The sequence below is a fragment of the Corylus avellana genome, chromosome ca3 (assembly GCF_901000735.1).
Source record: "Corylus avellana chromosome ca3, CavTom2PMs-1.0".
NCBI lineage: Eukaryota > Viridiplantae > Streptophyta > Magnoliopsida > Fagales > Betulaceae > Corylus > Corylus avellana.
This window is the reverse complement of record NC_081543.1, coordinates 8125579-8142578: the sequence shown is the minus strand read 5'-3', so window position 1 is coordinate 8142578 and position 17000 is coordinate 8125579. Positions and strand designations below refer to the sequence as shown.

The 17000-nt window shown below is 36.9% G+C and overlaps 2 protein-coding genes across 3 annotated transcripts; both read right to left on the bottom strand.

Annotated features, from left to right (window-relative positions):
- Positions 1-1191: 1191 nt before the first annotated feature.
- Positions 1192-8113, bottom strand: LOC132175303 (uncharacterized). Of its 2 annotated transcripts, XR_009439413.1 has the most exons (4): positions 7715-8113; positions 3933-4121; positions 1578-2397; positions 1192-1512 (listed from the first exon to the last, which is right to left on the bottom strand). XR_009439413.1 is itself a non-coding variant. In XM_059587193.1 (3 exons), the coding sequence occupies exons 1-3, from the start codon at positions 7892-7894 to the stop codon at positions 1927-1929; spliced, it is 840 nt and encodes a 279-aa protein (XP_059443176.1). In that variant the 5' UTR covers positions 7895-8113; the 3' UTR covers positions 1192-1926. The 2 variants fall into 2 exon arrangements, 1 of the variants encoding a protein (XP_059443176.1); XM_059587193.1 differs by having other exon boundaries at positions 1192-2397.
- A 1157-nt stretch (positions 8114-9270) lies between these two features.
- Positions 9271-15608, bottom strand: LOC132175469 (acetylornithine aminotransferase, mitochondrial-like). The gene is made up of 3 exons (XM_059587424.1): positions 14967-15608; positions 13113-13547; positions 9271-10048 (listed from the first exon to the last, which is right to left on the bottom strand). Exons 1-3 carry the CDS (start codon positions 15402-15404, stop codon positions 9509-9511), a joined length of 1413 nt encoding a protein of 470 aa, XP_059443407.1. The 5' UTR covers positions 15405-15608; the 3' UTR covers positions 9271-9508.
- Between the last annotated feature and the right edge of the window lie 1392 nt (positions 15609-17000).

The window sequence follows — 17000 nt, the reverse complement described above, 5'->3', positions numbered from 1 at the left end:
AAGATAACCCAACAAACCGCTAACACTTCGTAAGTCTAAGACTTGGTAAGTAAATCCCATAGTTGAGTATGAAATGAGCTCTGGTTTATAAGCAGTAATAGACATGTATTTATTTTAGTAAACAATTGAGGTGTTGCCTTTGTTATCACACCATGAAAAATATAATTTGGTTTTAGAAATGTGTAGGTGTAATCCCAGCAACAATTGCCTATAAGCTTTAATGCAAAAAAGTAATGCTTGAATAGGTTATAACTATGATGTATAGTTTACACGGGATAAGACCCATTCTTAGCAGGGTTAGCATTGTCATAAGTGACCTAAAACACAATACCGGTGCCTTGGCTATTGTACACTACCGTTCATAACACTAGCAGCCGACTGAGTCCGACTTGGGGTAGCCCCATGCTATTAATAATGTATGTCATGTAGTGAACCACCAATCAAACATGGATGCACTGGTTACGAAACAATCATTGAATCCAAGGTTCATATAAACACACATTTGACCATAAAATCAAGTATATATAGTAAGTCTATGGCCATTATACCGCATGTACCATGTCATACAATGCAAATATTTTTGTCAACTATGTCCTACCATTTAGTCTAAATGGCTCCTCTCCATTTCAAATGAAATGGAGAGGACCCCTTTATCCATTATTTGAAATGGAAAGGAGCCATTTAGGCTAATTGGTGGAACATAATTATCATTTTCTGTAAATATTTTTGTCAATTACGTCTCACCATTTAGCCTATATAGCTCCTCTCCATTTCTTTTGAAATTGAGATGAACCATTTAGGCTAAATGGTGGAACATAGTTGTCATTCTAAAAGATGTAAATATTTTTATCAATTATGTCCCACCATTTGAAATGGAGATGAGCCATTTAAGCAAAATGGTGGATCATAGTTATCATTTTCTTAAAAGATGTAGATATTTTTGTCAACTATGTCCCACAATTTAACCTAAATGGCTCCTCTCCATTTCATTTGAAATGGAGAGGATCCCTTTCCAAAGCAAACATGGAGTGTTTTTGAAACATTTGAAAAAACCATTTTCCCTTCTTAAAGAGAAAAGTTATCATCGTTTATGGAAATTATAGGGTGTAGGAGTGACCGCCATTGTTACGAAGTGATCACCCCCTTTACACTATCAATTATCCACGTTTAAGCTCACCCCATTTGTCACTAATTAACCGAGGGCTACATTTGAATTTGCTTTTGTAAAAGTCGGATTTTGTTCAGATTCAATATGATGCCATATATACAATGCCTAAGAGCAAGATACAATTAAGATTATAAATAGCTTATCAAGCTCATGGAATCCAAACTTCCAAACAATTCAGCCATATAACATGCACGGTTGAATCATATACTAGGCAGGGCTAGACCTCAATATATGATTGATAAGTGAGATCGTATTGGCGCCGCATGGAATGAACTTGAAGTCAAAGGTAATCGTCGTGCTGACACTAATCAGCACAGAGCATCTCCTCCTTTCCAGAGCATTCTCTGTTGCAAAAGAAACAACTGAATATTCCAAATATGAATTACAAACATACAGGAACATTAAATACCTCGGCTTGATGCAGTTATCAATCGGTACAGATCCAAGGGTTAGTACTGTCTCTCCACTTGATTGCCGCACAACAGGAAAAACCATGCGCAATAGTGAAATTTTCTTGAGCCAGGTGTCAGAAATGAAAATCCTCTTGTTCATATACCTCATGCATCCATTCATTCTATTCTCAAGCTTGCCTACCAGCCAAAGCTGATTTTTCCTAACTTTCAAAGTTTGTACATGATGGACCCACCAGAGAGTTCCCAAACACCTCTAGCTGTCCCAGTGAGGATTTTACTTTTTCCTGTGCTGATGTTGGGGATCACAACAGTCATCCATACCTGTATTCTATATTTATGGCATTTTCACTTTACTGGTCGCACACCAATGGTTCTTACACGAAACCTATACTGCGGCTGAGACTCTTCGTCATCATCATCATCTTCTTCTTCGCTAGAATCGTCCTCAACTCTGTCCCACCTTGCATAATCAAGGGTTGTATGTCCCTTTGGTTTTGGAATTGTTTGCCATCCTTTAGGATCTTGTTCAAACGATTCCTTCTTGCTCTGCATTTTAGGGGCAACAACCACAGTAGTAGAAGAAATCTTTTTAGTCTCAGATTTTTCTCTTTCTTGTCTATATGATTCCTCAGAGCTCCGCATCTCAAGTGCAATAACTTCAGCATTGATATTAGTCCCACTAAGCTCAGCTTTCTCATCACTATCTGCTACATCTTCATATTGTTCCCCTTTTCCATTTCTATTTGGTTCTGCTTCATCTTTGTCTTCTTCCTCTTCTTCTAGCTCTGCTTCGGATTCAGGTATTGGAGCGAGTGACTTTCCTTAAGCAGAAAAAAGAAAAGAAAAAAAAAAAAAATTGTTATGAACAGCTGGGAAATAAGTAACTTCAACTTTACAATCTAGACTGCAGATCAGCAATTATTAAAAAAAAAAATTAAATAAGCCATAATTTTCAAACAATGGATTAACCATAGAAACCTAGAAGTTGAGTATTCGGAAAAACAGGTCTAAATTAGACTCATCATGTGGCCAAGCCCTATTATTCAATTTGGGGGTGGCATCTCCCCATGCAAGAAGAATTTAATGCTCTTCTAACAACTGAATAAGAGGGCCTAAACCAAATGACGAGCCCAGAAATTTCAGTCTTTGTCATTGACTGGCAAGCTTCTCGCCTTCTTGATCCAGCTCCATCAAAAAGCGATCTCACCTTCCATTATGATCAGGACAATCTTCCTGGGTCTCATGTTAACAGAAAGGATCTCCATTGGATAAAGATGTTTTTTTCCCGTCTTTTCTTGCTCGGGTTCTGTTGTCAATCTTTTTGTTGTCCTTGGTTATTATGGTATAGTGTAATTAGCAAAGCAAAGTAGTCTTCGGCCTTTAGTACTCCTACGAGTACTATACCCTTGTTTAGGTCCCCTTATCTCTTGAAACTTCTTTTCAAAAAAACAATTATATTACTCTTATTTGATATTTATTTTATTAGCTTTTATATCAACCAGTACTTTCATTACCAACAACACAGTTATCAAAAGAAAAATCAATATTTTTGCTTTTATATTTAGATTCTACTGTTTAACATCAAATCTTCATTTTATTTATTTATTTTTTTTTTTTTTGAAGTTGGATGGTTGGATCTTAGTGACGTTGAGGTAAAATGCACCATTTATTTTTAAAATACAAAAAAAATATGAAAAAAATAATAATAATAAATAACTGTCATGGTTTCCCCAACTGATGGGTTCTCATTTCAAATTATGTTATATAAAGTTGTGTTTATAGTTTGCATTCCAAAGGCATGTTTCTCCATCTGAAGAGTCAATATCTACGACAAAAGAGGTTACTCACTGAATTAATGTAAAATCTTCAAGAGCCCCTTAATTTCAAGTACGGTACAACATAAGTTATAGCAGTATTAATTGGACCATCTTTCACATGTTGACTTGAGGAGATAACTACCCTAGATCAAAAGGCAAACGTGATCAAATATAGCAACTATGAAATAACATTCAATTAAATAATTGTAGAAGAGGGAAAATACCGCTACAATAATTGAAGCATCATCACACAAGGCACAGCAGGTGAAAGGTGATCACATTTACATGGGTAACAGTTAAGTAATGATATGCAGTTACACATAAATAACAAAAAGAAAACCAGTATCATCCCAATACAAGAACAGCAGGCGATGAAGACCTTGATAAAATGCACAAAATATCATGCTAGTTCTAACTATACACCTCATGTTATCCTTTCCGTTATGATTATGAAATCCTAAATTACTCCTTCAATAAAACAAACCATAAAAAAGGGGACGGAAATCTTAGTGAAAAGAAGAGATGAAAGTCTACCAATTGTGTCCTCAAACGAGCTTGAAGGTTTTGATAAACTTCTGATGATGGATTCAAATCCAAGAGCCTGTTGACATCAAAAAGCGCTGAGTGATACTCCTTAAGGGTGACAAGTGTTTGTGACCGCAGCATTAGTGCTCCAGTGTGCTTGTGATCAAGCTCAAGCACTGAGGTACATTCTTCTGCTGCCTAAAATTGCATAACAATAAAAAAACTTAAGCTAGTTTATGATAATAGTCATATTGGATGACAAGAGTTTTGATAACATAATAGCAGAAGGTGAAATCTAACCAATGATGAACAAGCTCAAGCATCCATTCAGATTTCAGACAAAACTACCCAACCAAATTTAAGCTTCACCCTCAACCTACCAAGGGACAACTATTTATTTTATTCTTTTGAAACCTAATCTATGGAAAATATTGAAATTTGAAACAATATGCTTTTTGTTCCTTTTACAACTTTGTAAATGAGCTTATATGGGAAAATTTTGACTTCTTCTGCCTGGTCATGCCTACTTTAACACATTATCTGTATAGAGTAGTGGCACTGTCAGAACCATGTAAGACACATGCCTTCCCTGGTGAGTGTCAAATATAAAGTCTCTAGTAAGAAATCAGAGCCTTATTTAGCAATATAAGGTTAATGCTCCCTCCATTTGAAATTGTGTTAGAAGATGACTTACAAGGAATGTAGTCAAACGCAAAAGGGAACAAATACTTTCCCCACAGAAAAGACGAATGAATTTGAATCCAGTCTGCTTTTGTCTCTCAGTTTTTTTTTTTCCCTATTCAATATGGGGAGAGGGGGAGATTACAACTGAATAGAAACACAAATAGGGTGCCCAACCCTAACAAAGGCCTCTAAATCACCCGAAAACAGTGCAGCAAACAAAGAACCAAGAACAAGCGGAAATTGGTCAAATAAATGACTCAACCCATAAAGCGAACAGAAGCAGCCACAAAGGGCTGCAATCAAAGGCAAAACAAACGATTTCAGAAGGAGATCGAACCTCAAAAGGCCCCTCAACACTTTCCAAAGGGGCACCAACTTCAAAAGGCCCCTCAACCCTTTCCAAACTCTTGCAAGGAACACGACAATAGAACATGCACTGAAAGAGGCTAAAACGGAGCCACCAAGGGAGCCACACCTCAACAAACAAAACCAGCAACCACACACTGGAAGGAGAAGCCACCACAAGCAAGTAATACAACTGAAGAGCTGGGGGAATAAATCCCACAAAATACAGCACCAAATACAGAAAAGCAGAGAAAACGAGAAAAACAACTAAAAGCCCAAACGACAGCTGCTCCCATGGAAGGAGTGACACGGGAGGAGAACACTGACGAGAGCGTGAAACCCACACTCCAACACTGGGAGACGCAAGGAGGTGTGGAAGGCAGTGCTGAAGCGGAGAGATCGGAAATGGCAGTGATGTGGTATGTCGGCGGACGGGAAAGTCGTAGAAGGACCACTCTAACATGGACAGACCACGTTCTGAAATTCCCAAAAAACCCCAAAGAGCAGAGAGGCTCGGAGCAGATGGCACGGCTCAGCGGGGGAAAAGGCGTGGTGTGGCAGTGGAGGAGGAGGGGCGGGGGCGGCGCTGTTGGAGAGGAAGAAAGTGCACCCAGTGCACCCAAAAAACTAGAGAAAAGAGGGAAAGCCAAGAGAAAGGGGAAAGGGAAGAGGGGAAAGAGGAGGGAGGTAGAAAATCCATCCCTTCTCACCCAAAACAGCCACAAGAAGCGAAGGTAAGCCTCACAGAGGAAGAGAAGACTTCTCTTTTAGAGAGAAGGAAGAATTTCTCTCTCAAGAAAGCGAGAAGCAAAATTGAAGCTTGTTTTGATAATTTTGTCTCTCAAAAAGTTGACTCTTATAAAGTGTGGCTTATAAATAAGTATATAAAATACCTTAGTAATGAAAGATGACTCTATGAAGGTGTAAATCGAAATAGACCTCCAGGGAAAGAAAAAAAAAAAAAAAACAAATCGAAATAGACCTCGTGAAATGAAAATTATTGAGGCTGCAAAGAGACTTTCTAGTAGCTTCCCTATGAAAGTGAATAGGCTGTGAGAATCCTTTGCAAACTTTGAATGAGAATTGTAAAAGACATAGTAAGATACCCTCTATATGCAATTCTATTTGCCTAGTAATCATTCTGATAAGAACAAGATGAGAAAGGAAATGATGTCGGGTAAGATTAGAAAGTTTAGCGAGAGCAGATGTCAGTCTTGCATCTAATTTAGCTTTAACCAAGTGAATGACATTCTTTTTGCACAAATTATTTTAAGGATAAAATGGGAATCTTTAGGTTGTCATTGAAAGGTATTTGCCAGTGCTGCCAATGAAACAACCAGTTTGCCTTGCTCTAAAGGAGGATAACCTCAGCCAATCCAGTATATGCATTAATAATATAATGTTCTCTGACATGAGGATTAACTTTAAATGATTGAGGTGGCAAGCAGCATATGTGTTTAACAATGGAAACTTAAGCGCCCTCCACTTTTCAAGAAAAAAGACAGGATATGTTAAAAGCAGTCTCCATGTAACCAACTCTATCTCCTCATGTACATGTACATTGCAAGATTGAAATAAGCTTGTTCAATGAAATTTAATAAGACAGTATATAGTGAGACTTTCTAAGATACTAATAGTATGGGTTATAGACAAATAAAACTTTTCTAATAAAATAATTCGGAATGGAGAGGATGCAGTTTTAAAGAGCACATTCAAACAAAGATGAAAATAAAGTAATATGAGCAAAACAGCTACTCGAGACATTATTTTAGCCATTCTTGATACTACAATTTAAAAATATTCAAGTTATGAAGAGCAAAATGAGGCTTGATGGTCATTTACCAATAAATCATTATACATCAACACCAAATAGAGTTATATTTGATATGTTATGGTTGTCTATACTGCCACCACCCAAGATATTTTCCAACCTTTTAAACATATTTCCTTAATTTGGTCCTTCGACTACAAAAAAACAAAAAGGGTCATCTTCCAAATGAAGTGTTCATATTCTTCCCATTACCATCATCCGAAATCTAGTGTAGCCACCCTCTTCTGCCATCCATCCCAAGCCTTCTAGACTTTAAGCTATGCGGAACAGTATTCATATTAGTTACATATGCTTATGAACACACTATCAAAGGGTGACACTTTTTGGAAATTTTATTATTGAAGTTAATTTTTCTCCATTTATCATCCTCACTTGCACTTAAGCATGTTGCAGATTTTACTCACTCCTCCTGACTAGAATATGGAAACATCTTTCTTTCCCCGACTGCTGATAAATACATCAAAAGTACCAAACAGCCAACAGGAGTATCAAGGGACAAGAATGAGGGGAAAATAAAAGGCATAAATGATTTATGGCATACATGCAAAGCTGGTTAGGAAAAGATTTAATAGTAGATGCTAAAAATAGAATTTAAAAATTAAAAAAAAAATTAAAAAAAAAAAAAAATAGCACACGCCCCCATGGATAATAATGGCAAGCAAAAAGCATAAAGCCACAAATAGGGTCATTTCAATACCCACCACAACAAAACAGGCCTTTTTTTTTTCTTTTTTTTTTTTCCATCAAAATCTTCGGTCCAAGTGAATTTGGTTTAAACTCGTCCAAAAATTCCTCTAGATGTTTTTCTTCCTCCATTCATTTGATTAAATCCGAAGCAAATTCATATACAAAGCTAGCTACATCCACATAGATAGAGACATACATCATACACGGATGCGGACATACATATGAGGAAAAGAAGAGGAAGAACCTTGTTGAAATCGTGGAGTTTGAGAAAACAAGCGGCTCGGTTGCTATGGAGAGCGATCTTTTGGGGGTTGGTCTTGGCCATCGCCAAGGCCTCCGTGTAAAACCCTAGCGCCTCCGAGTACCGTCCCTCCCGGTACATCTGGTGCGCCCGCTCGATCATGTTCAACGCCGCCGATGCCATGGGCAATCAATCTCAACCGTCCGATATATAAATATATTTACTTTCCTGGATTTGAATGTGACAAACAAAATGAAAAAATAGGGAACATGTGGTTTTATTGATTTACTGTTTGGCGTGTGTTTGTATGATTGGTTTGGGTTTTAAAATTTGAGTTGGTGGCGCAAGGTGGCAACATGTGCTTTCACCCGCCAACCAACTTTGAAACACCAAGTGCGCCGTCTGGCGGTGCTTCTTATGTTATTAGAAGAGTAATGCTATTGCTATACTCTACTATATATATATATATATATATAATGACTATAAGAGCATTCATAGTTGGTGACTCATAGCCTTTGTAAAATGGTAATTTTTGTTTGGTGAGTACCGTTCACTCATCAAAATAATAAATTTGGAATAGTGAAAGCGGAAGTGTTAAAAAGAAAGATATAAAGAAATTTTTGAAAAATAATATTTAAATGAAATAGTGAAAGCGGATAATTAAAATGGTGAGGATGTTTTACTTTTAAAAAATGGATAGGTAAAATAAAGAAACTTGATTTTTTATTATTTTGACTGGTAAAATCTAGTGAGACTATTAAGAATTCTCAAAGACTGTTATTGTTGATACATATTTCTTCCATGTAATGCTCTCACTTTGGTTGTTTAGCGGCAATAATTTGATCGTTGGAGCTTGGGGATGAAGCCCATTTACTAAAAAAGACTATGAATACTGTTACACACATTTTTATAGGACTCGAACCCATGGGCCCGGGTCATGGAAGAATAGAGATGTGGGCTATGACATCATCAAAAGCCTAGAATTCACTCAAAGGATCGGCCTCATCACCAACTCAACTTGTCTCGAGAAAGTATTGCCAAAGGCATCGTTGGATATTACAACCCTTAGACATCGCAAGTAAAAAATACGAAATACTAGCTCCGAAAAGATCTCTTACCGAGCTTGTGACAGCAACCGAGCTCGTATAATCGAAAGCAAGCTACTTGCCATTTGTAAGTATGGAACACCAATTATGGGACATGCATCTATTATTGGAACTAATATAAGCCCCATTTGTGGGCAGGACATTAACACTCAAAACTGTTAAACGGAACCCATGATTACACATTAAGTTGTTGCAGCGTTACATTTAGCTCATAACGAACAGAAGATTGGATCATTAACTCATTTGTTGGTTACGCCCGAATCCTGGATCTTTCGCCCGGTCATCATTGCCATCCGAACAATTTTGAGTATTTTTATGTTGTTTATAGGATTATAATCTCTTCACATTCTAATTTATTGTATAATCTCTCTTTCTCCACAAAATTTCAATATATATATATGAACCAACAGTTCTATATAAGCAAGCTGAATAAGAGAGAGAGAGAGAGAGAGAGAGAGAGAGAAGGGCAGTAAATATACAAGACCCACCAACCCACAACTTTGAAACAATTAGCGCTCGAAAGAAGAGGCAGAGCGCTTATAAGTATAAAACTTTTACTCCATCTCGTGGCCGGTGCGGAAGGAGGAAGTACAGTAGCATAATTTATTGAAGGCAAGCGGCCACATATTTTCTTATGCAAGCGTCATTCATTACCTAATAATACAACCAAACAATCCATCTTTCTTTTTTTCTAGTCTGAATTGTGCTGATCAAGTACCGGCAAAGCCTGGTACAAAATTTCAGCTGCATGATCAAGCTCCTGCTCTGTTATGATCAATGGAGGCACAAGCCTAACAACATTTCCTTTTCCAGCTGTTAATACAAGAAGGCCAGCATTTCGGCATGCATCAACAAGGGGGCTGGCAGATACATCCAACTCGATTCCGATAATAAGCCCCAGTCCACGTATTTCTCTCACATGTGAGCTTCCTCCAATCTTCTGCTTTAAAATTTCTTTCAAGTAAAGGCCCTTCTTAGAGACACTGGCTAAGAAACTAGGATTTGAGATTTTATCTACTACAGCAAGAGCAGCATTACAGACAAGAGGCCCACCAGCAAATGTGCTCCCATGATCTCCATAATTCATGGCAGAAGCAACTCTTTCTGTCACTAATACAGCTCCAATGGGTAGCCCTCCGGCAAGAGGCTTGGCAAGTGTCATTATATCTGGGAATACACCATAGGCTTCATGGGCCCAGAGGTATCCAGTTCGACCTAATCCACATTGTACCTGTAAAATGAGAGAGAAAAAAAAAACAAGTCTATCAGAGAGGACAGACTGTACAATACTACAATGCGAGTATGATACTTTTCTGTGTTTGTGTGAACAAGATATGAAACAGACTAGTCTCACTGATATCATGGATCCCCAGATGTCATCAAAAGAAAGAATATTAGTACTAGCTTCCGAAAATGTACAGCGTAAAGAAAAGAAAAAAAAAAAAAAAAACCATTTTTAACACCTTACCACGGAACTACAGACATGAGGTAAAATTCCCAAACGCATTTCATTTCAGCTACAATTCAGCCCAGATTATCTTGTTTTAAGGATATGAATGTTCAAAAACCCTAAATATATAGAAAAATTAGCCTACATTAAATTTTGGTTAATGAAAACCTGGACCAGATGTCAAAAATTGAGACATGAATCAGCAGATAAGGATTTTGACCTAACTCCAACACGCGCGCGCACACACATATATGAGAAACACTACACTTCCCAAAAAATTTCTCCAAAAGTTGGTTTCCAAATATGGGTCACCATCCCATGAATTGGTAATGCATTTTCCTAAATAATAAATCTCATGCAATGGTGACACATCATTTGAGAACCAACTTAAAAAAAAAAAAGAAAAAAAAAGAAAGAAAAGGGAAGCATAGCACTTCTTTATACTATTTAAAAGAGAATGCAAAAGCCATGGGCAGTGATCCAAGAAGTAGAATGGGAAATTGCAAAAGAGTTTTAGCTTCAAACAGAGTCATGTTTCCTAGCTGCAGAGAGATTTGTCTGCATTATCACATCAGCTCAGAAATTCCAGTATTAGCTGAGTATCTTTGATTCCATTGTATTGTCCTTCCATTATGTTTTTCTTTTTAGAGAAGGGATGGAGTCTGCTAAACCATGTTTTGTAATTTGGGCTCTGCTTCTTCTTTTTGGTAATAAAACTGCTTACTTAACATTCACAACAAAGGTCAGTACCACATAGTAGTTGTCTCCATCAGATGTCGACAATGGACCCCACTAGAGAAAATATTCAAATTGCCAAAAATTGGATATAACAACAAATTCAGCAGCTAAAACCTTTTTCCCTCGAGTCACTCATCTTGCTGGCAGAAAGTTGTTTATGCCATCAATAGACCATATGGATGCACTGTGGTATAGCTAAGATAGAGAGATGTGTTTGGTGTCATTCTCTTGTACATCTCTTGTCCATCAATTTTGCATATCTACCATTGAATCTATGGGACCTACATGTAGGTCTCATAAATTCAATGGTGAATTTGCACATCTCTTGTACAGAGATGGACAAGAAATGTGCAAGAAAATGAAAGTAAAATTCTCAAGCCAGAAGCATCCTTGCTAGCAAATAGTAGATATTATTTTTTCTTCAGCACTTTTGCAAATAAGGATATTATAGGTGAAAAATAAAATATATCAATACTTGATGGTTGTAAAGATTCATTAGGTCTTTCCATTTATGCTTTGACATGTAGGCGGACTCTAGGTGCTCCTGGAATATTTGTTCTCCATTGGTTGGTACTTTTTTCTTGTTGTGTTGCATCTTTTAGGCACTTTTGGATGTTGACACCATTTGTGTGAAAGTCATATCTCCTCCTAGGCCATGCTTTGGTAGGACCAACAGTAGGTAATGGTTGTCCTACAAGAATCAAATGAATATGTACCATGTAGATGTACTAGACAAATACTGTAACTGTTGCATGTTCCAAAATTTCTCAGTAGAGAAGCCATAGCAATCCAAAGCTGAGATAAACTTCCTTTGTGCCACAAGATGGCATAATGGTGCTTCAGCATAACTCCCCTGAAAGAGCTTTCAAAGCCTTTGACCTTCACCACTAAAAAACATAATCGACCATTCAAGCAATAGACTAAAAGTAATATACCTCTATATACTAATTGGCAATAGAAATTTTGAGGAAAAGTTTGAGAAATAGATATAGTTCCTCAAAGGTAACCAAAGGACACAACAACCTCTATACAAATGATATCAACCAAGAAGATCAAGCATCAAAAAACTATAGAATTCCAGTCAGTGCTCAAAAAGTGTAAGTAGCTCCATCAAAAGTTAACATCATCCCTCCCAATAGACAGCAACAGTCTAACAAATGTAGTAGACTGTTTCTACTAACAGAGTGTAACCTCTTTCTACCTAAATTTTAAAGCACTAGCAAGAACCCCAAAGAACCTACAAATTAACCACGATATGCTATGTAAAAAAAAAAAAGAGTGATGATAATTTTTTGATTGGTAAAAACAACTTAGGCACTCATATGGGATTAAACATATATCCTCATTCTCCACCTCCTATTTCAGTGGGAAGATGCAATTTGGTCCAAAAACCATGCTCAAGTGATGCTAATAATAACGATGACAATACTAATGATTTGGTTAAGATGATGATGTATATAATAGAAAAGCTCAGTGATGTGAAATCTATGTGACAAATGATAGACCCCATGAGTCTAGCTAGATCCCTTTCTAAGATGGTGGTCGTAAGCACAGGGGTCGAATGAATAGTGGGAAACAACTATTGATGTATCTTACAGAACACCATGCCAAACACAGATATATACGTACAAGTATAAATAACAACATATTAACCACAAAGAATTAACATATGAAAAGTGCATCACCAGCTACTAGGGAATAATAACCTAAATCTTACTTCAATTTTTGGTGTTCTAGAGAGTATGTGGTCGGATATGAACAGTGAGGTTTTGCCATTAATCTCAGAATCAAGCATTGAGAGTTGAGAGTCCAGCTAATACAAGAGAACTGGATGGGCATACAGAGTTTTGTATTTTGGGAAGAAAATTGGAAGAAAAGCGAAAATTTCGTTTCGGACTCTAGACAAGACGGTCATTTAGACATTAAAATTCCCAACACAAGCTAATAATAGAACTTTTGACGACATAATCAGTGCTCAAGTGGAAATTATTTTCTGATATCGAATATTAGGTTTTAGAAAACCAAAACACAAAACAGTACTTACTTTGTGGGCATGCATGTCACTCTTATCAAAATGCAACTATAAATCAATTTAACAGATGATTACCTCATCAAAGACCAACAAAGTCCCAGCATCATCACAAGCACTACGCAAAAATTGTAAGAACTCCTTTGTTGCACTGTATATACCCCCTTCACCCTGGATAGGTTCCACAAAAACTGCTGCAGTTCTTCCTTGCTGAATCAATTCTTTTGTAACTTGTATATTTCCATACTCCAAAAAAGTGACTCCAGGCATGACAGGTTCAAAAGGTGATCTGTAATGCTCTTTGCTTGTCAAAGCAAGAGCACCCATGGTCCGACCATGGAAGGAATTAGTGAAAGATATGAACTCGGTTGCAGGCTCTTTGGCATCGGGATGTGTGTATCTTTGAAACTTCCTGGAAAATTTAATAGCAGCCTCATTTGCTTCCGTTCCAGAATTTGAGAAAAACACACGATCAGCAAAAGAAGAAGCTACTAGACGCTTGGCAAGCTCTACCTGTGGCAAAATCTTATTATTAATTCTTAACAAAGTCAGAAATAGTTAGTGTAATAAATTTCAGAGAAACATGTAGAGAAAAGGCAGGATTGAAACATAGGGAATAATTTTATAATGTAAAGAAGACATTTCTCACATATTTTCTTCCTTCTCTTTCACTTTTTTTTTTTTTTTTCTTTCCTTTTCTACTCTCCTCCCTTCCTCTTTTGATTAATACAACACTTCGCCCCTCTATCGTTTAAAAATGTTTTGGACAAACACCCAACTAGCATTTCTTTCCAATAAGCAATGGCAAGAGCCAAGTAGATATTTGCACCCCTATAATAAATAAAACATTACACAACATTAGGAGGGGTGGGGGAATTATTTATTAGATTTGAGGTGGGTGATGATTCTAAGATCATATTTTGGCATGATGTGTGGTGCGGGGATCAGACTTTGAAGGCAGCTTTTCCAGAGTAGTTTAATACACTCACTTCTAGATGGCTTCAGTGGCAGATCACTTGCAGTTTTCTAACGACACTTTTGAGTGGAACATCACTTTTATCATAACAATGCCCCGATGGCACCCCCTTTCCTTGGAAGAGCATTTGAAGGAATACAGGCCCTTCAAGAGTGATATTCTTTGCCTGAACAGTAGCTTTAAGGCAGACTCTCACTATAAGAGCGGGATAACCATTCATCATCTATTGCTCTATTGTGAAGTAGCAAGAGACTTATGGGATCGATCTTCCATCTATTCGGGATAAAGTGGGTCATACCTCAATGGGTAGTGGAGTTGTTGGCTTGTTGGAGATGACAGTTTGGAAGACATGGCAATATAAAAATTTGGAAGATGATTCCACTCTGCTTAATATGGTGTATTCAGAGATAACACGGTGCTTGAAACTTCGAAGACTGTGAGAGAACGGTGACAAACTTAAAACCCTTTACGTTCAAGTCTCTTTATGATTGGATGGTTGCTTATAATTGTTTTCGTTTTTCTTAGAATTTCTTGATGTGTACTTTTGTTAAACCCCTCTGCGCTTCTTTATGAGATTGGATTAATTAAAAAAAAAAATACATTACCCGTCATGCAATATGATTTATGTAGATCACATTCATGAGTTGAAAGCATTTAATTGGCCCCAATAGGATGGGGAAATGAGAGTTTTGAACTAGTGAATTCCGCTCCATCAAGTATTACTCTCTAGCTAATTGAGCTAACCCTTAATGTTAAGTTGATTAAGTTGAAAGCACTTAGAACACATCCATGACTGAGGTGAACTAAATTTGGATTCGATTAGTTTCACCTGATTCAAAATATTTAGTACCATTCTAATAATTAAATAAGCAACCATACGAGGATTTAGTTCCTCAACCAAGCAAAGCAAACATTACAACAAAAATAAATAAATAAAGTGTAAGAAATGCACGAACCTGAGGGAGGGAATAATACATATTGCTGACATGAGTGAGGGTAGTGGCCTGCTCAACCACGGCCTTCAACCAATCCTCATCCCCATGCCCTAGCGCATTCACCGCGATCCCGGCACTCATGTCCAGATACTCTCGCCCCTCGACGTCGTACAATTTACAGCCCTTGCCACTGGCAAGCACAACCGGTGCTCTCGCGTACGTCCCCACCAGAACCCTGGCCTCCGTCTCCATCACCTCCTTGCTCTTCAGAAGCCCAGGCTTCCCCGCATTACTATCCGTTGCTTCCACCTCCACGTTCAGACATGCGATCGCGTGCAACGTCCTGCGCCCGTTGCCGATTCCGAGCAACGATGGCGTTTCTCTGTGTAGACTGAACGAGCGGCGGAGGGTCCTCGACGGGGATAGTGGATTGTTGAGGCAAACATGAACGGAACTCATTGCCCCTCTTGTCACAATCTCCGTTTGGTTTTTGATAAAATGTGGAGAGAAAGTTTGAGATCGTGATTGTATTCGTGCAAACTTGACTGATTGTTTTGTTCTATTCAAAAGAAGGGAAATCTGGGCCTCCGTGTTCTTCCTTTCAGGGCCGGCACGACAAATTCTAAGGGCTTCGGCGAGAAATTCAGTCGAGTTTTTTTATTTATTTAAATATTAATTCAATTTTATATTATATTTTTTCTGGGAATTGTTGTATTATCTTTATGTCTGGAGGCTAAATATATAAATAAACAAGTCAAATTCACTTGCGTCAAATGTGTACAAAAAATGCCACGCCTCAAACATAGGTTATAAATGAGTCGATACATTAGATAGTTCGTTCAATTAAGCTTAATATTGCACAAGCTTGATTGTTATTATTGAAATCCGCTTGATTAGTTAGTAATATATATTTGGCTCGCTTGTTTGAATTCGACGGGGGCTCATGAGTTCGACTCGTTTAAGGATCGAATCTCTTGACTCGTTTAGGGCTCACGAGTTCGACTCATTTAAGAATTGAATTGCTTGGCTTGTTTAGGACTCATGAGCTCGACCCATTTATTGCCTGGCTCTCCCGGCTCGTTTAGGGCTCGCGAGCATAACCCGTTTATCGCTCGACCCGCTCACCCAACAATGTGATGTCATTCATATATGTTTTTTATAAATTATAATCATGTGTCATTATCATAGGATCATATAATTTAACAATTAACATTGACCCATAATGATACAATCATATAAGTATAGAAATTATTACATATATAATATATGATGTATTAATTAGAAATTTAATATGTAACTATGTTTATGGACTATGTTACTTGTTAGTGTATACAATTATACAAACTTATATTAATTAAGTGTATAACATTATATTCTAACTTAATTTTATAATTTAATAACTTAGTTAATATATACTAAATTAGATAACATAGGAATATGAATATAGAATATAAGTAATTAGAAAGCTAGTTAATATGTAACTAGTTAAATACTAATTACTAACTATGTTACTTCTTGCTAGTTATTAGTGTGTGACATCATATACAAGCTATTACAATTTAACATATTAATTATTACATATATGATATATGATTAGAACTTATTACAAACTTAATTAGGGATTATTACAAACATTATATACAAACTTGATTAGAAATTATTACATATTTGATATATGATATATTAATTAGAAATTTAATATGTAAGTATGTCTATGGACTATGTTAGTTGTTAGTGTCTTAGTGATATATTAATTATGAGACTCAAAACACTAAAACAACATAAAATAAAATAAAAAAGATAACAATATTAAGGAATGAACCTATGCAAGTTTTTTATTTTTGAGATAATTCGATCTTCACTACTTAAACTTGAAAAATACATCCAGAGTATAAAACTCTAAATAGAAAGAGCATTACGTTTTAAATTAACAATGTCCCAAATACAGCCTGGTGTGTCTTCCAACCACACGTCATTAGAGAAATCAACCAAAGCCAATTTCGAGAGACAATGGGCCGCTGTCATTAACTAATAACTAATACTACTAGACTACTT